This window comes from Sorghum bicolor, chromosome 3, assembly GCF_000003195.3.
Source record: "Sorghum bicolor cultivar BTx623 chromosome 3, Sorghum_bicolor_NCBIv3, whole genome shotgun sequence".
Lineage (NCBI taxonomy): Eukaryota > Viridiplantae > Streptophyta > Magnoliopsida > Poales > Poaceae > Sorghum > Sorghum bicolor.
Window position 1 is genome coordinate 47,208,222 of NC_012872.2, and position 22,353 is coordinate 47,230,574.

General features: G+C 43.5%; 1 protein-coding gene across 2 annotated transcripts; it reads left to right on the forward strand.

Annotated features, from left to right (window-relative positions):
- On the forward strand, window positions 1,891–21,918 carry LOC8075436 (ABC transporter B family member 11). Of its 2 annotated transcripts, XR_002450899.1 has the most exons (13): window positions 1,891–2,351; window positions 15,178–15,232; window positions 15,424–15,599; window positions 16,670–16,891; window positions 17,005–17,243; window positions 17,583–18,108; window positions 18,201–18,474; window positions 18,919–19,585; window positions 20,019–20,247; window positions 20,337–20,603; window positions 20,686–20,949; window positions 21,029–21,726; window positions 21,847–21,918. XR_002450899.1 is itself a non-coding variant. In XM_021455669.1 (12 exons), the coding sequence occupies exons 1-12, from the start codon at window positions 2,040–2,042 to the stop codon at window positions 21,671–21,673; spliced, it is 3,876 nt and encodes a 1,291-aa protein (XP_021311344.1). In that variant the 5' UTR covers window positions 1,891–2,039; the 3' UTR covers window positions 21,674–21,918. The 2 variants fall into 2 exon arrangements, 1 of the variants encoding a protein (XP_021311344.1); XM_021455669.1 differs by having other exon boundaries at window positions 21,029–21,918.

Genomic DNA, 22,353 nt, shown 5'->3' on the forward strand with positions numbered 1-22,353 from the left:
GTTATGAATTATTTTCCTATATAGAGTTTTTAGATTCGCCCTGCTTTAATCTGGATGAGACTTAAAAACAAGTTTAGGGACTGGGATCTGAACAAGTTTGAGGACCTATATGGGAGATTTCTAAGTTTAGGGACTAGGTTGACACAGCCGAACAAGTTTAGGTACCTAAACAATCGTTTTGTGAGTTTAAGGACCGTGATGACACACCCAAATAAGTTTAGAGACTGGTGATGGACTTTACTCTCTATATATATAAATATATGTATGGTTGGGTTCAGTGTACGCACGCTTGCGCTTTGTTGTTTACGCGCGGCGCGCTGATTGGTTACGATACAAGGGGCCCTGTCGGTTTATACAGGCCCCGTTGGCTTCGGATTCTTGCGGCTGCGGCTATGGCTACGACTACCCACGAATAATTGTATTTCTTTAACTTATATGATTCATGTTTTTATATGGTTTATGTTTAATCGTTTGTCTTACTCAAAAAATTTTAATAAATATTATTTATTTTTTATAACTTATTTTATTGTTAAATATATTTTTATAATAGTGTATTTGTTTTATTATTTACATAACTGTCAAAGAAATGTATTTATTTGTGGGATAGAGAGAGTATATAATACAAGCTGACATGCGATCTGTACTGGGGTAACCGTAAACGGGGGTAGCTAGGTTTATACTATTTTCACTTTTATTTATTCCTATAAATGTCAATGCGACTCTAGTAACCAGCGTCTTAATAGCATTAAAATAACTGATGTGATAATGTACTGCAGCAAGCAGAGGAGAGAGAAGCTGACGAAAGATTGCATATATAATAATTAATATATATTAACTAGTTACTCCTTCTCTCTGAAAGCTTCAACTCCTAGAATCCGTGTCAGTCAAACTTTTTTAATTTTGACTAATTTTATCGAAAAGAGTATCAATATCTATGACATAAAATAAGTATCTTATGAAAATATATTTTATGATAAATCTAATGGTATTAATTTAGTATTATAAATCTTAGCGTTTTTTCTATAAATTTGGTCAAAGTTTTAAAATTTTAACTTATGACAACTCTAAAAGTTGCAGCTTTCAGAGATAGAGGGAGTATTAGTATACCTCCTCTACTAGATAGTTTTTTTTTTAGAAGGTCAATGCTCCGGGCACTGATTATTACAGGAGTATAAAAAAAATGCTCGGGCCACACACATCGATCAGGCCATCAGGGTTCATCTGGACGATGCTCACTACCGTTACAGAGAAGAAAAAAAAAAAGAAAAACATCTCGCCTACTCCCCTATTGGTTTCAAATTACAATTTACGTGACTTTCTCTACCAAACATTTGGCCATTCGCCTCATTCAAAATTTTATGTAAAATATTTTTTTCTTGTGACTTATTTTATTAATATAAGTTCTTCAAGATGATTTAGATTTACGTATATATATATATATATATATATATATATATATATATATAAGACGAATAGTCAAACAAACGATAATTTAACACTGAGGAAGGTACGCACTAGTAGACGCACGAGAACAGTGTCTCTATGCTGGAAAAGCATCTCACCTACTCTCTTCATTTGTAAGTCACTTAAATTTTTTTTGGTTCATCTATTTTTCTATGTATTGAAACATATTATTATATAGATACATAGTAAAATTAATATAGCAAAAAAGTCAAATTAACTTACATTTTGAAACAGAGGAAGTAAATACTAGCGGACACACAAGAGCAGTGTTTCTGTGCTGGAAATCTGTGTGAGCATCACGTACAGACGGAGGACTCTTGAGATAGTCACGTCATGCCGTGCAGCCAAACCACGGGCACACACAAGTCGTGACCGTTTTATATGCCAGGCCGCGCGCGGGGGCGTCAAACATACCCGCCAGCGCGCGCCAAGAAGACGGAAGCTTTACCACTTTATTACCAGCTAGCCAGCATCCTCCACCAGCAAGCAAGCCGGCCGGCCAACTAACACATCATCCATCAAGGCTGCATGTGAACAATCCTCGATCGGAGAGTAGCAGTAGTTGACCCTGATCGATGGGAGACGACGGCAGGGGGAAGGGGGCCGAAGCTAGCGCCGCCGGAGATGGAGGAGGACGGGAGGAGGGAGCTGCGGCAGCAGGCAGCCGTGAGAATTCGAATTCGAAGCCGGCGGCGGCGGTGGGGCGCGTGCCTCTGTACCGGCTCTTCGCGTTCGCGGACCGGACGGACGCTCTGCTTATGGCCGTGGGCGCCGTCGCGGCGGTGGCCAACGGGATGGCGCAGCCGACCATGACCTTCATCTTCGGCGACGTCATCGACGCCTTCGGCTCCTCCGCATCCCCTGACGTGCTCCACAGGGTCGTCAAGGTCCGTGCCACCTTTAACTCGATCATATACATCATACAGTAGCTAGCTGATAGCAATATTTCTCTCCAAATCCGATATTCATGGAAGAACACATGAAGCGGGTAGCCCCTTCCTAGGTTTGTTCGTGCACAAGTTCGTTTAGCTGATAAGCTATGTCTGAAAATAGTGTTCTTTGATTTTTCTGTGAGAGAAAAATACCAGGCTGTAAGCGGCCCAGCGCTTGGCGTTTACACTCGGGTCATCCGAAGCGGACTGAATGTTTTTAGAGCTGTGGTGATTAGATGGACTTTCTTTTTAAGGCTTTCTATAAGACAAAATAAAAAAACTAGAAAACCACACACAGCTTTGCCACGTGCCCGCGCCATACGTGAGTGGTCCAGTTGTTGGGTTAACCTATGTGGTGTTTAACTATCCTTGGCTGCATATGTGCTTCCTGGTTTTTGCTGATCAAAAGATAATCTCCAGTTTAGGTATTGTTTGGATGTAGTCGGATTCACATCAATCCACATGTGTTGTGAATCCAACAACAGTAGAGATGGAGGAGATCTGCAAAGAGACTTCAATAGGAAAAAGTGAAAGATTAAAGTCAAAATGACATTTTTTCTGCCATCATTAAGAATACAAATGCAACCAAATAAATTATGTTCCTTTAATTTCAGTTCAAAGAGGGGATTCATATTCCTTTACTAAGACCGTAAGATAGTATAAAGTTTCAGATACATAAAATTTTCATGTTCTTACAGACTGCGCTACCCCAGTTAGATAATAACATGCTGAGGAGCAGATGATAGTGAGTTGCAGCCTTCATCAGTGGTCACAATTTCGGAGTGCAAGTGCACATTTTTGTTTTTGTCTCTTTGAGAAAGGGATCGAGACTTCACAGTACATAACTTCTTTTTTTTCCAAGGAATCAGAGTACATAAATTCAGAGAAAAGAACTTTGTAATATCTTGGAACAGGAGATATAAGCCTGCTATTCTTTGAAAAATATGATATTGTAGTTATCTAACTTGTGAACTTGATTAATAGTAATCTAAATACTGTATAACCGCACTAATACCCTAACCCTGAAGCCCAACCTCGCCGCCCCTGGCGGTGCTGGCGCTCCTCTCTGCTTCCCCCTCTACCTCTACCTCCCCCACCCTTCCCACTGAAGTCACCTCACAGGATTGAAGTTTCGACATGAAGATTGAGGAGCCTAACCCTGGAGTCCCCATCCCAGCCATCGGCAGCGACGCCGGCACCCCTCTCTCCCTACCCCTCCACCTCCACCAACCTCCCCGCGGAAGCCACCTCGTGGATTTCCTCCCGGTAACCGTCCGCGTCGTGGCTGCAATCTCCCTAGATATGTGCGTAAACGCCGGATTTGGCGGGCACGTGTCCACTGCGGCGCCATCGACGCTACGGCCAACAAGCCCATCTGGGCTACCTTTGGTGATTAACAAAGTGGTCGCCAGCAACTACTTCGTGTAGTAGTCGCCGATGGCAACGGAGGCCCCTACGGTGCCTTGCACATTGCTGAAGGGTCATTAGTGACACGTATTTGGTGAACATGTCATTGCTAAAGGTCATCAATGATGCATCTTTGCTGGAAGCACCATTGCTGAAGGTCATCAATGATGTGGCTTTACTAAACACGCCGTTGCTAAGTGTCATTAGTGTCGTGTAAAAACATGTCATTGATGTGTTCACATCATAGACGTACTGTAAATGACTGTTTTTTTGCATCTCTAAAGATTGTCCAAATGTGTCACTAATGTGCTTTTCTAGCATAGTGGCAGCAGTCGACATTGAGAAGCCCTAGCAGGGATGGATCTCAAGTTGTGCGGGCTGCTTCTAGGTTTGCGTCCTTAGGGGTCACCCATGCACTTGCCATTGATCACCAAGATGCCTTCCTCATCGATCCCCTGCCAAGCCTCAAGACAATGGGTGCCGGACCAACTAGAGCGGTTCATCCCCGATGCCGTCATCCTCCCTCTCCCCCCATGTGGTTCTCTTCCAACTTGGGGAAGCTCGGTGGGGTGCTCCAAGGCTCAACATTGGGCAGACAATGACCTTGGTGACTCCAATACGGAAGCGTTGTTGGCCATCTACCCAACCTCCTACCTTTGATGTGGTTCTTCGTGAGCTGCAAGAGCTAAGGATGTCACCTCTACCTAAGAGAGAACAATCGCGCTCCATCATTGTTGTTAGCGCTTGCGGCGGTGCAGCCAGTCAGGATGCGGTAGCCCCCACGGTGGGCAAGTGCAACAACCATCGTCGACCACATCCGTGGCTCATTCATGGGCTTCATGTTAGTGGCAAGAATGTGGTAGCTAGATGTGATCATGCTTGGCATGTACTGGTCCACATGTGGCTTGGTCCGCACTTCGACGATCGCCAACACATCTCTGTCTTGGATGCTAACGATTGGCAGGAGGTCCTGATGTAGGTGCCGTCAAGCAGTGTTGGCAGGACCTACCCTGCTCGCCCTACTTCTTCTATGGATGCTCGGCCACTCACTCGCTACCCAACTGACCTACATGGTAAGTGGTTCAATTGTCTCTCGCTCTAGCTTTAGCACATATGGCACCACAAAAGGCCATCCATGACCTGGCTAGGAGCGTACCTTGGGTGCCCAGCCGCCTGCCCACGCTAGTCTGATGGAGTCCGGTGGAGCTGTGCTAGCCACCATTGGGTGTGGCAAGGATGGTCGCCACCACGAACATCAGAGAAGGTGATACTCATGTAGGGGGCCTCTATAAGCTCGACCCTTTGATGCTCATGTGATACCCAGATGCCATGCACACCATACGCAAGGTCTTGGAGGACCTGATGCTAGAGGAGGTTGTAGCATCACTTGCGATCCGTCAGATAGTGGTCAGCCACTCCATGACCAGCAATAGCCTCCCTAGATGGCGGGGAACCTTTAGTGGACACCGACATTGATCCCCGAGATGGGGATGACACATGTCTCGCCACCATGTGTGGCACAGACCACCACCCGATAGCAGACATGTCCACGGAGGATGAGGTGGGCTATCCATCAGTCTCTGCCCTGACCGAGGGGACGACAGAGGAGGACATGCTCTGTGCACTGCCTTGGGGCGGTCATTTGATCGATGGTAGCGACAACTCCGCTGCACGCCGTTTCAAGAGCTTCACGAAGCGGGTGCTGAAGAAGGTTGACTCTTTGCTAATCCATCAGCCTCTCGAGCAGCTGTCACCTACTAAGTCGAGACTCCTAAAGTGGAGCAAGCAACTGGTAGCCTAGAGCCTATCTCAAGTTCTAGCTTCCAAGCGAGGTGAGGTCCTTGTCATGCAGCTACGTCACGGGTCCTAGGTCCTTGTGAGAGCATGTATCGAGTCCAACGCCGAAGCACACTAGATGCACTCTTCATGGACGCCGAAGCACTACTACAAAATATTTCTTTAGAACCTCCTTTTTCTAATAGAAGCGGTTGCCTTAGCACGTCGCCGCTAACTTTCATATGAGGCACTGTAGCTATACAACCATTACTAGAAATCAATTTTTAGAGATGGTTCTATTAAAAAATCCACCTTTGAAAATGAGTAATCTTTAGCAGCGGTTTTATTAAGTCAACCGCTGCTGAAAATCGATTTTTAGAGGCTGTTGAGTTAAGACAAGTGCCTCTAAAAATGAGTGATTTTCAGCAGCAGTTTTATTAAATCAACCGCCTCTGCAAATCTATTTTTAGTAATGGCCATCATTTCCGTTAGTGGTCAAAAGGGCTTGTGCCCAGGTTGTTCAAAATTTCAGCAGAGTGTGTGGTTGAAGGCTATCCACATGGGTGCATGCAATCCACCCACATGCATCCTTATCTTCTCAGATCTTTCTGTGTTCTATCTCTTCGACTCTCTCAACTCTCCAACTTCTTCTTCCTTGTTTCTCTCTGAAACAACAATGGCAAAGGGAGCGCTGCTAGCGAGCAGCATGGTGAGCCTAGCGTGGAACTAGCAACAACGATGGCGAGCTAGCCGGCCTCAAGCTCCGCAGTAGCATGATCCTAGCTCGCAGCCAAGGCATGGCTGTGACTGCATGGCAGCGGTGACAATGATAGTGATGGGGAGCTGACCAGCCTCGAGCTCTGCAGTAGCACCGGTGAGCTAGTCTGTTGGCTAGCCGTGAGCTGTGTAGTAGCACCTGTGACTGCAAGCGCCAGCAAACTAGCCTGCTGGATGACCGCGAGGGGTGCAGTAGAACGTGCGACTATATGCGAGCACCGACGAGCTCTGTAGTAGCACCAGTGAGCACCTGCACTGTGGTGGCTCGACACTGATATACAAGCTGTCGTGGCAATATGGTCATCAACGAGCCTTTTTTAATGGCAAAAAATTATTTTCAAGACTGGTTGTCATAGCATAATCGTTTCTGAAAATCTCATTTTTAGGGGCGGATTTTCTAATGGAACTGCCCCTGAAAATGTATTTTCAGGAGTGTGGTTAGAAGCCCGTTGCTACAGATGCCCAATCTTCAGTGACAGTGGCACTGCAGTGGTTGTGCTGACCGTCTCTGAAAATTCATTTTAGCCACCACTAAAGAAAATTCGTGTAGTACTGACGGGTCGTCCAAGCAATAACGGAGCCGCAAGGTCAGCTCTTAGGTTGCGATTGCTATGTTTTTATTGAGCGTATACTTTGTGTGTAATATTGGAACTTAAGTTCATGTACTAGGATGGTCCAGCCTTAGGCTATTTGTCGACCTCCTAGGGCGCTGGTATGAGGCGTGTTGTTTGTTTAGTTAAACTCTTTTACTTAATATAATATAATGATGAGCAAATCTTTTGTCTATTCTAGAAAAATTATATTATAATTATTTTGGGATTATACTAGTTACCTATGCCTAGATGAAAAATGTAAGATCAACCAAACAGTTAGATGCTGCAGTGAATTCAGATATTTAGTTGAAATGAACTTTGCATTTATACCATTTGTACACAGTGCTGATTTTTAGGTTCACACCAAGCCTTAAATATTTTCCATTACAAAATCTTGCAATCTGTGGAGTGCCGAATTCATAAAGTAACGTAAACAATAATAGATGACACAATTTCATAAAAGAGCCATGAGGCAACTGAATATGGAACCGAAGAGTAACCTGATGACGTTGAATCAACAAGGTCTAAAGGAATTGGAGAAACATCATAAAAATCGCTAGCTGCTGCATGACTCTCCTAACAGATTACATTGTCTTGAAGAGAAGTACATACATAAGGAAGGAACAAATGGTTTGAATAAATATGCATTAGCTCATAGTGGAAAGGAGATTTGTAAAGAGATTGCTATCTATCTGTCGTTTTAGATGCTCCAAACACTAAGCATACAAGTTTACCACTCCCATCTTTGTCAGTTTATGGGGAACATTTTCAGAACTGGACATATCCTTGCTTCCAGGAATGTGCGAATTGAGGGTACCATTGGATCGATAGAATCTGTTTACTGAAAAATTAAGGACATCCACTGGAGCAAGTACAAATGGCTGTTTAGCACATCTTTATTGTAACTCATATACATCATACACTAGCTAGCTGACAGCAATATTTCTCTCTCTCTCTCTCTCTCTCTCTCTCTCTCTCTCTCTCTATTTCTTGCCCCTAGTATATCTCTCTATTTCTTGCCCCTAGTAGTACGTAAAGAGTACATATAACATGTTCTCTAGTATATATAGGAATCAGAGAGCTTTATCTCACACATACAATAGATGGTTACGTGGCAATTAATTGTTGATGAAAACTTTATTTTATTTTTTAAGACAATATTTACTTTATTTTATTTTCAAGACAAAATATTTACATAATATAAAACCACAGCAGGAAACCCGGCCCGTTGATAAAATTACTCTATCTCGTCCTAGCCTGCCTAGGGACTACTTTTTCAGCTTTAGTTTATCTTTACGTAAGCTAAAATCAAACGTATCGTAGCCTGTAATATGACTATAACAGTCTCATAATGTTACACCCAACAACCCACTTAGGCATATAAAGTGTGTTTGGTTCCCTGCATTTACCTCCTAGCCAGGCTTGTGTACAGCTAAAGGCTCGGAGCCTGGGGTTGGCATCCCTGTCGCGCACCATAGCCAGGCACCGTTCAAGGATCAGGTTCCTAGGTGAAGGGGATGCGAACACGAAGTTCTTCCACCTACAGGCTTGCCACAGGAAGCGAAAGAGCTATATCCCGTCTCTGCAGCATGAGGGGCTATGGTTCTCGGCTGAGCAGGCCAAGCAAGACTTATGCTTCGACTACTACAATACCATTCTGGGCATGCCTTTCCAGCGGCTTCATGCATTGCACCTCGACAGTCTCCTTCCACAGATTGACTTGGCTGGCATTGATGGTTGCTTCTCGGAAGAAGAGGTCTGGGCAGCAGTCAGGGACCTACCTGTAGATAGGGCGCCGGGACCTGATGGTTTTCCGGCTGACTTCTTTAAGGGAGCATGGCCGGTCATCAAGACAGACATCATAAACGCCTTCCATGCCCTTTGGTCGCTTGATTCGAGGAGCTTCTTCCTTCTAAACGAGGCGCTGATGGTGCTCCTCCGAAAGAACAATGCACCGACACGCCTGAAGGATTATAGGCCAATCAGTCTAATGCACAGTTTCAGCAAGCTTTTCTCCAAGTGCCTTGCCCGTCGCCTCGCTCCAAAGCTACCCGGCATTGTGGCACCAAACCAAAGCGCGTTCATCTCGGGACGCTCCATACATGACAACTTCAGGACAGTGCAACTCTCATGCCGCTGGTTGCACTCAAGGAGGATCCCGGTAGTGCTGCTCAAAGTGGACATCGCCAAGGCTTTTGATTCAGTGGCTTGGCCATTCCTAATCGAAGTCTTGCATCATATTGGATTCCCAAGAAGATGGATCAACTGGATCTGTATTCTACTTTCCACCGCAAGCACAAAAATCTTGGTTAACGGGGTTGCGGGAAGGCGGATTGCACACCCTAGGGGCCTCAGGCAGGGAGATCCCATCTCGCCGATGCTGTTCGTCATTGTCATGGAGGTCCTAAACTCTTTGTTCGGTGAAGCCGTTCGCCAGGGAGCGCTCTCGCCCTTGCCCGGGAGGGCCATCAGGCATCGGGTGTCCCTCTACGCCGATGACCTGGTGCTGCTGGTGTCGCCAACGCCGGAGGACTTAGCCTGTGTGAGACATATATTGGACCTGTTTGCTGGGGCTTCTGGCTTGCTTACAAATTACGAGAAGTGCAGTGCTATCCCGATTCGGTGCTCTGAGGAGATGATCGGTGCGATACAGAGTGCGTTCCCATGCGTCCTGGGCTCCTTTCCGTGCAGATATCTGGGCGTTCCGCTTTCACTGCAGCGCCTAAGGCACGCGGATGAGCAGCCCCTGGTTGATGCCATCGCCGCTAGGATCCCAACATGGAAGGCTGGGCTGCTCTCTAATGCTGGTCGCACCTTGCTCACAAAGGTGACGCTGTCAGCCATTCCAGTGCACTTAAGCATTGCCTGTTGCTTGTCCAAGTGGGCCGTTGATCAGATAGACAAAAGACGCCGCGCCTTCCTCTGGGCCGGATCCTCCCCATTGTTTGCCGACCATCTGGCCTTGGTGGCCTTGGGGTGCTTGATTTGCGCTTCTTCGGATTCGCCCTCCGTCTACGATGGGAATGGCTTGCCAGAACATCAAGCAATGCAGGCTGGGCAAGTCTGCCGCATAGACCAGAAAAGGTTGTTGCTACAATGGCGGGGGCAAGCATGACTGTCTCGGTGGGTAATGGTTGCTCGGCGCGTTTTTGGTCTGATTCCTGGACTACAGTTGGAGCTCTCTGCCGTTTTGCCCCGGACTTGTTCGCTGCAATCTCCAGGGCAGGAAGGAAACGTTCCATGAGCGAAGGGCTGCTGCTCAATCGCTGGGTGTGGGATATTGTTGGTGCTCCCACGGTGCAGGTTCTGGCCAGTACCTCAGGGTATGGAACGTCCTGCACGACGTATCTTTGGACCCAATGCAGGAGGACCGCTTCGTCTGGCGTTGGAGTGCGGATGGCAAGTACTCAGCCTCTTCTGCCTACCGGACGTTCTTCGTCGGATCAACATCGCTCTTGGGAGCTAAGGAGCTCTGGAAAGCAAAGGCGCCGCCGCGGGTGAAATTCTTCTTCTGGCATGCTCTACACCGCAGGCTTTGGACGGCTGACAGGCGAGTAAGGCATGGACTGCAGGAGGATGACACCTGCGTTCTCTGTGCCCAAGGAGCGGAGACTACTGACCACCTGTTCGTTGGATGTGTTTTTGCCAGGGAGTTCTGGTTCTTCGTGCTGCGTTCGCTGGGCGCGGCACACCTTCTTCCTTCAGCGGACAGCACCCTGGTTTCTTGGTGGCTAAACTGTCGCCATCAATTGGATATTGCTTCGCGCCCGCAGTTTGACTCCATTGTGTTGCTGGTATCCTGGACCTTGTGGAAAGAGCGAAACAACAGGACGTTTGACAGGTCCAGCCGCGGGCCTATGGAGCTCTTGGATGGCCTCTGTCGGGAGCTGGATGACTGGATTCAAGCGGGTTTCACCAACATCTCCGTCCTAGGAGCTTTGCTGTCGCAGCATTTGGCTTCAATGTAATAAGCGCAGCAAGAGTGTTGTTGTTGTTGTTGTTGTTGTTTTTTTCTCCTCTGTTTACCCCTCGTTTGTTCTCCGTTGTGAGCCTCCGTCGAGCTTTGGTGGACTCTCGCCGCCCGGCTCGGCTTCGGCCGTTGTAAACTTTTGTGCTTCTCTATCCTCTTAATGAAATACGGGTGAATGGCCCGATCGCGAAAAAAAAATAATAGTTGTGGATAGTTACCATCTGAACAAAATCTAAATTTCAGCTTTGTACCGCGAGGAGGTGTAGCTCCACTGGTGCATGGAATCTCATTTTATCCTTTGGTTTTTCACCAACATGTCTCAGCATGTACTATTTCATATGGGACAATACTATGGTACTACGATTACCTATTACTCTCTCTGCTCTGAAATTCAAAGGATTCAAGTTTATCCTCAGTCAAACCATATAAAGTTTAACCAAATTTATAGTGAAGAGTATTTACATCTATCACATCATGTAAAATATGACACTAGTTTGATATTATACTTTGATTTTATAATTTTGTTCAAAGTTAATACAATTTAAATTAAAACTTGTATATATCTCTTATATTTTAAGACGGAGAGGTTGGAGGTAATAGCACAGATGGATCTGAACAATTGATTTTTTATGAATTAGCTAAATAATTAAATATATAACAAAAAAAGAGAAAGATAATCATCCAAATCCGATATTCATGGAAGAACACATGAAGCGGTCAACCCTTCCTACTTCCTAGCGTCGTTTGTGCACAAGCTCGGAAAGCGCGGCCCAGGGCTTGGCGTTCTTCGTGTACACTCGCGTCGTCTGGAGGCCGACTGATTTTTTTAGAGCTGTGGTGATTAGATGGACTTGTTTTTTAGGGCTTTCTAAGACAAAATTGACCTGTGAATGACTGGCCTATAAATTTAGTGACTGAATGGTGGGATCTATCTCATATTATGTTTTTAAAAAGTTATTACTACAGTACATGAAAAGTAATGTCGTGTTACTAATCTACTTGGCTAGTAGACAATCTGATTTATAGAAAAAATACTAAAAAATACCATACATATTAAAGTATTCGATTAGAGAGAAAAAATAACTACATCAAAATATTATTTTTGTCTCTCTTCTTCCTCGCTCCCTTTCTATTCTTTTTTTTTAAGTTCAACGGGGGGAGACTTTCCCCACCTGAAATTTTATTTATATGGCTCAAAAGGCCTCAATGTACAAAGAATGTCTGGGTCTCTAGGACCAAGACCCTTACATTTACAAGAGAGTTTGAGGTTGAGAGGAACAGAAAAAAGAGTGGGTTAGCTTCCCCCTAGACCTTGTCTTGCCATTTCAAAGAGTTGACACCAAGCATCAGCGATTTGCCTTTTTGAGGGCTTCATCCTTGCACGCCAATGCTCTGCGGTTGCCTTGCAGGAGGCAAGGAGTTGGTTTGCGTTCATGAACTCTTGCCTGAAAATTGCTGCATTTCTTGCCTTCCAGAGTTGCCAGCATACCAAAGCAATGAAAGCCGAGAAATCATGGGGCGGCACCCCTCCCGTCGGGCTGATAGCATAAAATGAGGTAATCTCTGTGGACAGAACAGAGGGGCAGTTGAGAAGCTGCCAGATTTGTCGTCCCAAGGTGCAGCCTTTGATGATGTGATCTGGGTTTTCCTCGGCTTCATGGCAGATCTCACAGATAGCATCCTGAACAATGTGCTTCGTCAACACGACAGTGCGGCACTGGATCCTTCTGTGAAGTAAGAGCCACATGAACAACTGAACTCGCGGCGGTGCAGAGTTGTGCCAAATGAAGACAGCTCTAGGGTCCTCCGGCTGCCCCCTAGCTTTGAGCAGATTGTACAGGGCGCCACTGTCAAGCCCCCAGTCTCCCTTGCTGAAAGGGGTTATCCGTTTGTCAGGTGCAGGACCAAGTGTAATGCCGCTCAGGGCCTGCTGAAATAGGGCTAACTCATCCCGCGCCTGAGCCGACAATCTTGGGACGAAGGACTGCTGTAGCCCGTCCGACAACATTTCCTGGACAGTCGCATCCTTCTTGTTACAGTGGGAGAACAGGGCCGGGTAGGAGTCAGCCAGCGCTTCATCCCCCGCCTAGGCATCCATCCAAAAGGAGGCCGTCCTCCCATCGCCGAGATGGACGGTCGTGATGGCCCTGTACAAGGGAAGCAGGGAGCGCAGGGCCTGCCAGTGATCCCCATGTAGATCGCCTGAAAGGGTAGCAACAGACGCTCTATTTTGAACCCAGGCAGCCCAAGCCGAGGAATTAGGGCAGTGTAGTCTGTGCACGAGTTTGACTCTTTCCTTTCCCTTTCTCTCTCCTCACCAGCCATGTCGCCACATCTAGCAGCAGCATTATTGTTATGCTCATGCTATTTTTCAACCACAGTTAATTGGTTCATACATGTAATTTATTTTTGAATCGTGTATGTAACTTGTTTTGTCTCTGTAATTATATATGTTAGTGATCATTACATCATACCGTAATTTGACATGACATGCTTCTAATGTTTTTCTTGGTTCGTACGATGTGTTCCTCACAAGACTTCTGTATACCTTTTTTTACTATGATGTACATGAGCATAACGCTATATATATTACTTGCTAAAAAAATTACTTTTACATGGTATATGACGAGAGTCTAACATAAGGATATATTAAGTCCCTAGAAAAGAGGAAGCCGATAGATAGATCCCAGTTCTCTCAAAAAAAATAGATAGACCCCAGCTATAATGCCATAGATCAATTAGGGGCTAATACCCATCAGATATGCTCGTATTTACCCTTCAGATGGAGTCAAGGCAAGCCCGAGCACCCCCGCAGCCGTTGCCAATGCTTGGGGTCAGGGCTCAACCATGGCCCTAGGCTACTAAGTGACGGTGGCCAAGCCTAACCTCCACCTAGCGCCTGGGTAACAACCGGTATTCCAAACCATTTGCCAGGATCAGGATCTGGTTCAAGAGCTTGTCCGATGCTCGGGGCCTCATACGTATGGAGTTGTTGTGCCATCTGCCCGTTCAATGGACGTGAGGCCCTACCGATCACTCTCAAGCATGACACAACAAGACAAAAGGACTCCATGCCCACTCGTCAGCCCCTCTAGGTGGGCTGGCCCGGTTTAGGAAGCTGCCAGGGACTTGAAGACTAGAAGGTATGGAGATGTCATGCCATCTATCTGTTCAAAAGCGTGAGGACCTTTCGGCCACTCTCTCGGCAAGGTAGTGTAACCGGTATGACAAAACAAGACAAGAGACTTCACCAACTCTAGTGGCAAAGGGCTCCTAGGCCTACTTGTCAGCAGGGGCGGATCCAGAATTGGGAGAAAAGGGGGGGCTAAATAGTGAAGGTTTACAACTAAAGCTAGAGATTAATGGTAATTTGAAACAAAATACTATAAATTTAAAGGCATAAATCAGGCTTCAGGGGGGCTGCAGCCCAGGCAGCCCACCCCGTGGATCCGCCCCTGCTTGTCAGCCCCTCCAGGCGAGGTCTCTTTGCAGACCAAGTAACTCAAGAAGGCTCACCCAGGGAGGCCACGCCGCACTGATGATCAAGTGCCAGAAGGGTGGCAGCAATATCACTGATGATGTGCCAGAACGATGTCAGCAGTATCACGAGGCAGTTATGGCACTGCCGACTCCTCCCTACGTAATAAGACGACATCTAGCAAGGCCGCAACAGAGGACTCATGCACCTAGTGCATAGACTAAAACTAATCTGAGTTGTACATCGTGCCCTCGGAATATAAGAGGAGACACGGCTTCCTGTAATTTGGAATTGAAACCCAACTCAGCTAGAGAATGCCAATTTCTTACTCGCTAAGGAAGAACACAGACGAACTCTAGGATAGCACCGAGTGAGGGCCTATTAATCTCTCTCGATCTCCCCTGATTGGTCATTCTAACACGAAGATCACTATACATTGCTGGATGTAGGGCTTAGAAGCTTGAACAAGGATAAATTGAGTTCTGTCCCTTCTGTGTTTGAGTGTTCGAGCCATCGAAAACCCACACATCGACTTCCGATAACAACCATGATGCTCGCCAGGTTACGATCCGTATTGCCCCTCTTAAATAGCTTTCATGTAAAATTACAAAAAAAAATCCTTTACAAATGATTGTAAATGATGGGAACTCAAATCTGAAACAAAACTGTACTGGTCATCTAGAAAGAATAAATATAGGTAAATGAGGGCTTGTTTTATTAGGGTAACTGGCTTTGTTTTCTTTTTCTTTCTTTCAACAATGCCCTGTTTCCTGTTCCCAGGTGATAATGAACTTCGTTTATCTTGCCATTGGAGCAGGGCTTGCGTCAACACTTCGTAAGTGGAGTATTTCCTATCCGAAATTTGTCATAGCCATTACTGGGCAGAAATCCTCTTTTGATTTCAGAATTTGGAAACTTTAGGAAATGATTGCTTATACAGTAGATTTGTTTTCCTGAATTTCTTTTCAGTAATGGATATTACTAGAAACAAATATCTGTCAATTTAGTAACTTGATATTTTGCTAGAGGTATCATGTTGGACAATTACTGGAGAAAGACAAGCAGCACGAATCAGAGCCTTGTATCTCAAAGCAATTCTAAGACAGGATATTGCATTCTTTGACATGGAAATGAGCACTGGACAAGTGGTTGAGAGGATGGCAGGGGATACATTCCTAATTCAAGATGCCATTGGAGAAAAGGTACGCTCCTTTGAGACTGTAGGAAGTGATAGGCTAATAGCTAAACTACAATTTTTCTTCGATGTACATATTTTGAACTCTTTGACGTGTGGTCACAGTCCCTCTCTCTTAATAAAATTCACACAATGCATATTCTCATTTTTTTCCTTTTTGGATATCCATGACCAATGTTATCCTAAACGCTAAACGGTAAACAGTCGGTCACCCTTCGTTTAGCGTTTAAACTGTTTAGACGGTGTTTAAACGGATTAAAACGGTCTAAACGGTTTTACACAATATTACATAAATATACATATTTTTTAATGTAAAATCAATCATTCTATCATTTATACATATTTATGCAACTAAAAAACCATTTATTTTATTATGTATATATGTTTATGCATGTTATAAGAATCAAATATACATATTTATGCATGTAACAAATCAATTTTATATATTTATAAATATAATAAATTTAAGTATACAAATTGTTGATATAAAATTCAACTTGATTCATCTGGCCGTTTAGCACGTTTAATACCGTTTACAACCGTTCCGTTTAGGCCGTTTTGACCGTTTTTTCCCGTGTTTTGACCGTTTAAACGGTCAACCGTTTAATTTCCTGTTTACCCCTAAACAAAACAGTTTGCCACCGTTTACCGTTTAATGACCGTTTAATCGGCCGTTTAGGCCGTTTAGGCGAACACTGTCCATGACCAATATGGTCGAGCGTGTACAATAAAAGGCTTAAGTTTGAGTGCATTTTTTTGCTATAGATTTCTATAAGCAACATGGCGAAGATTTTTTTTTATTTCCTGAGACGAGTTTCAACAAAGTGTACTATGATTAAACATATACTTTTGCACATGACTTACAAAAAAAGTGTGTAGAAAAGCAAAGTCGAAAGAGAAGCCAAATCCTAATGTTACACAATGTTGGTAACATGAACTTGCTATCACATATTGCATAGTTTTGTACCTTAATATTCTTCAAGAAGAAAAATATATGTACTCGGTTTGTTTATGAACACTGATAGAACTGTTCCCTTGTTAACTCTTTTTGGTGTTTATGCACATATTTTTCATTAGGTTGGGAAGTCCTTACAGCTCCTTTCTACTTTTGTTGGTGGCTTTATTATTGCATTTGTGAGAGGATGGCTCTTGGCCCTTGTTATGCTCTCAAGCATTCCTCCGATTGCCATTGCTGGTGCGATTATTTCAAAGATGATGACAAGACTCTCCACCCGCATGCAAGCAAAATATGGTGATGCTGGGAATGTTGTCGAACAAATGCTTGGATCAATTAGAACGGTTAGTGCAACTTCTTTGTGGTTATTCACTCTTGCTTCCTTTACTTGTAATATGGTAGCTAGTATCTTGATGTTCTAGTAATATAACCTAGCTGATCTCCTTATGCTTTGAAGGTCGTGTCATACAATGGTGAGAAGCAAGCTATAAGAACATATAACAAGTTCATTAGAAAAGCATATGAATCTGCTCTACAGGAAGGTGCTGTAAATGGACTTGGATTGGGTTCTGTAATGGCAATCTTATTTTGCAGTTATGGGTTGGCTGTTTGGTATGGATCTAGACTGATAGTTGAGCGAGGATACAATGGCGGCATGGTTATTTCTGTGATAATGGCTGTCATGATTGGCGCAATGTAAGTATCATAACCTAAGTGATCATGATTACTGAAGATTCTTAAATGAGCAATAACTTTCATGATAAATGACCAAATTCTTCTACATGGATGGTCCTCACACCCTCGAAATCTACTTCAATATGCTATAAAACATTCTGTCAAAAAAATGTTATAAAAGTATGGTGTATATAGGGTTTGCAGTTTGCACTTCTCAGGACAACATTCTTCAATAACTTTCAATATCAACAAAACTTCCCAAACAGATTTTCAATCTCATGTGCTTTTAGTAGGGTCTTTCCATGGCTGTTCTTTTTTTTGGCAAACCAATAATTTTAGTTACATATGTCTATTGTGCAGGTCCTTAGGTCAGGCAACACCATCAGTAACAGCTTTTGCTGAAGGTCAAGGAGCAGCATATAGAATGTTCAAGACAATTGAACGGAAACCAGATATTGATATATATGATACCACAGGTGTCATATTGGAGGACGTAAAGGGTGATGTTGAACTGAAGGATGTGTACTTCAGCTATCCTACCAGGTCTGAACATTTAGTATTTGATGGATTCTCATTGCGAGTACCAAATGGCACAACTATGGCCCTAGTTGGGGAGAGTGGCAGTGGGAAGTCGACTGTGATCAGTTTGGTGGAGAGGTTCTATGATCCACAGGCTGGAGAAGTTTTGATTGACGGAGTTGACATAAGAAAAATGAACGTTGGATGGATAAGAGGAAAAATTGGTCTCGTCAGCCAAGAACCAGTGTTATTCTCAACTACAATCAGGGAAAACATTGCCTATGGAATGGAAAATTTAACACTTGAAGAGATCAAGGGAGCAACTGAGCTTGCAAATGCTGCTAAATTCATTGATAAATTACCAAATGTACATATAAACTAATGTAGTACTCACAATATTAATTAGTCGCTAACTTTCTGCCACACATTATTAATCAGTGTATCTTGTGAACATTACAGGGTCTTGACACATTGGTTGGGGAACGTGGAACTCAATTGTCTGGAGGGCAGAAGCAAAGAATAGCAATTGCTAGAGCAATCGTAAAGAACCCTAGGATCTTACTACTTGATGAAGCAACCAGCGCATTGGATATGGAATCTGAGAGGGTAGTTCAAGAAGCTATGAATAGGGTAATGTTAGAAAGGACTACAATTATCGTTGCTCATCGCCTAAGCACAGTGAAGAATGCTGATGTGATCTCTGTCCTGCAACATGGGAAGATGGTTCAACAAGGTATAATATGTGAAATTTGAAGACTAATTAAAATCCTAGAAATAGATGTGTTTCCCTTTAATGTCTAGGAAAAAAATATTGTTCCCATGTTGCCCCCATGTGCTGTCCTATAAGATTGTAGGTCACAAAGTACAATGTTTATACCAAATGAAACTGTAAATAGACACAAGTTACAGCCATATTTTTAATCTTACGAGCATATTTTATTTTATATAAATACAAAAATCATGTAAAGCACCAATGCAAGATGTTTCTGATCACTAATTGACAGATAACAGACAGGCTATCTACTAATTATGTAATAGCGATAATATATCTTTATGGCCATCCTAAAAATTGTTAGTCCTTTTGTATGGTAATAAAATATTCATTCTTTTTTGCTCAGCATGATATTTGAGCTGCATGCTTAGGTAGATAACTTTTTCTTGAATGAACTCTGAGCAGGCTCACATGTAGAACTAATGAAGATACCTGAAGGTGCTTACTCTCAGCTGATACATCTACAAGAGACACGACAAGGGGCAGACTTTTCTAGTGTTGACCCTGATATCATAGTAACAAATGGTTTTGGCTCTAGGTCTACTAATAGCAAACCAAGAAGCCAAAGAATCTCCAGGCAGAGATCAACTAGTAAAGGATCTTCCTCTTTTGGGCATAGTGGTAGGCAATCCTTCCCTACTCCACTTAGCGTACCTGATCCTATGGAACTTGATGGATCTCCTGATGTAGAGGAGACTACTGACAAAATAAATAGAGCTCCAAAGAAAGCTCCAATTGCTAGACTCTTCTATCTGAACAAACCAGAAGCTCTTGTTCTTGCACTTGGTTCTATAACTGCTGCGATGCATGGAGTCATTCTTCCAATATATGGCATATTAATTTCAACCGCAATAAAGGTGTTTTATGAGCCACCGGAAGAACTACTAAAGGACTGCAGGTTCTGGGCAAGCATGTTTGTTGTGCTTGGTGCTTGTGCATTTGTTCTTATTCCAATAGAATACTTCCTATTTGGATTAGCTGGTGGGAAGCTTGTGGAGCGTGTGCGATCACTGACATTCCAAAGTGTAATGCGCCAAGAGATCAGCTGGTTTGATAAACCTGAACACTCAAGGTGTGTTCAATTCATTATGTTTCAAAATAACCTGTTATCCTGTTATCCTAAGAAACATCCCTCCAGTCGGTATTTTCATGTATAATTATGAAATCAGTGTCATGGTTGTTTCTCTCACTTAAAATATCTTAAAATATTCGTATATATATATATTTTTGTATTCAATCCAGAGATGCAGAAATATTATAAAAACATCTTCGTAGTTTTTTTGTTCTGAACACTACAAACATCATTAATTATGTTGACTTGACCATAGAAGACAACATTATTGTGGTGTCAAATATTTTTATAAGACATCATTCATGTTTATTACACCTATTTTCAGTACTAAGAAAAGTATAAATGACCAAATGCTTTTTATGAACTTATATGCAGTTAGCACTACAAGTACCATCATCACTAATACCATAAATTTCCTTTTATTTTACTTCAGTGGAACAATTGGTGCAAGGCTATCAACTGATGCTATGAATCTTAGGCGACTTGTTGGGGACAATTTAGCACTTAATGTTCAGACTGTATCCACTGTCATATCAGGCTTCACAATAGCAGTAGTTGCAAACTGGAAGCTGGCATTGATTATCACTGTGGTGGTTCCTTTTGTGGGTTTCCAAGGCTATGCCCAAATGAAGTTCCTTAAAGGTCTCAACAGAAATGCAAAGGTACATGCTATGGATAAATCACAAATGTTGTTCCTACAAGCATTTATCGTATGGCAAAATATTATATCTAATTGTTTGGTTGGACACAGTTGAAGTATGAAGAAGCGAGTCAAGTAGCTACTGATGCAGTCGGGGGCATCAGAACTATAGCATCCTTTTCTGCTGAAAAGAAAGTGATGGACGCCTATGAGAAGAAATGTGAATATCCCATAAAACAAGGAATAAGGGAAGGCATTGTTGGTGGCTTGGGGTTTGGCTTCTCATTCCTTGCCTTCTACTTTACCTATGCACTGTGCTTCTATGTTGGTGCCAAATTTGTTCAGCAAGGAAAGGCAACATTTCCTGAAGTGTTTAGGGTGAGATCAATTTTTTTATTATTGTGCATACAATTGATCGAAACTTCACATGTTGTGGTTAACTGGTAGTAGTGGCTTTCAGGTCTTCTTCGTATTAGTTTTAGCAACAAGTGGAATCTCGCGAACAAGTGCAGTTGGCTCGGACAGCACCAAGGCTAATGATGCGGCTGCATCTGTCTTTGAAATTCTTGACCGGGAATCTAAGATCGACTATAGCTGTGAGGATGGTATCACCATCACAAGTGTGAGGGGTGAAATTGGTTTCCAGAATGTGTGCTTCAAGTATCCATCACGACCAAATGTTCAAATCTTCAAGGATCTATCATTGAACATTCCTTATGGAAAGGTCAAATTCGATAAGAATAAAGTAGTAATATACAATTTTGAACTGAACTAATTTTTTTTTGTGACATTATCACTTGCAGACTGTTGCACTAGTTGGGGAGAGTGGAAGTGGCAAGTCCACAGCGATCGCACTACTTGAAAGGTTCTATGATCCAGATTCCGGTAAGATCCTCTTTGATGATGTGGAACTTCAAACCCTCAAAGTTAGCTGGCTTCGGCAGCAAGTTGGACTAGTTTCCCAAGAGCCCGTACTATTCAATGACACCATCCGCTCCAACATAGCTTATGGGAAGCAAGGGGAGGCATCTGAAGAAGAGATTGTTGCTGCTGCTGAAGCAGCCAATGCACATCAGTTCATATCTGCTTTGCCTGACGGGTATAACACCATTGTTGGCGAAAGAGGAATCCAACTGTCAGGTGGGCAGAAGCAGCGTGTCGCCATCGCAAGGGCCATCATCAAGGATCCCAAGGTGCTCCTGCTAGATGAGGCAACAAGCGCGCTAGATGCAGAGTCAGAGCGAGTGGTGCAAGAGGCGCTGGACCATGTGATGGTCGGTAGAACGACAGTGGTGGTAGCGCATCGCTTGTCAACAATCAGAGGCGCAGACATCATTGCTGTCTTCAAGAATGGGGCAGTAGCCGAGAAAGGCAGGCATGAAGAGTTAATGCGGATAAAGGATGGAACCTATGCTTCGCTTGTGGAGCTAAGCTCTAGCTCTTCATGATCTAGTGAAAGGTCGGGCATCATTCAAAAGTTAGATATCCTCACATGGATTAGGTAAGATGTTGAAATGTAGCTACTCAGATCAACTTGAAGATAATATTATCCTTTAATATTGTAGAATTAGGCAATTACTAAGCTTAGCTTCGCTTGTTGTGTAACTATGTGAATCTGCAGTGGCGATTTAGGATGTACCCATGTTTGAAGAGGTAAATACTGAATGGGATCAGAAGAAGCTTTTGCTTGTTATGCCCGTGCAGTGGAATGCAAAAGGATCTAATAGTAGGGATTTCTTTTGCATGTATATGTCGGTCCAATCTTCAAAGATGATCATAGAGATAGGGTTTGCATGCGTGCATTCATTAGGGTCAGTGTTTGTGCATTGTGAGTGTATGAGTTATATTGTGTAGTCATTAAAAAAATGGTCAACACAAACTCGACGTAAATTGCTTGATGAACTGAAGCCATCTTTAGTTTTTTTTAATGTATCTGCAACAGATGCGTCCATTCTTATTGGAGAAAGCAGGACACATTTCATGAGCCATAACTGATCCATTTTATGCCTTATTTGGCTGCACTCGTATTGACCTCAGATGAAAAGTTAGTGTTCGATGTAAAAATCAAAAGGATACAGGGAAGGTACAAAATCTTATGCAGTTATCATTTAGGCAATGGCAAAAGCAT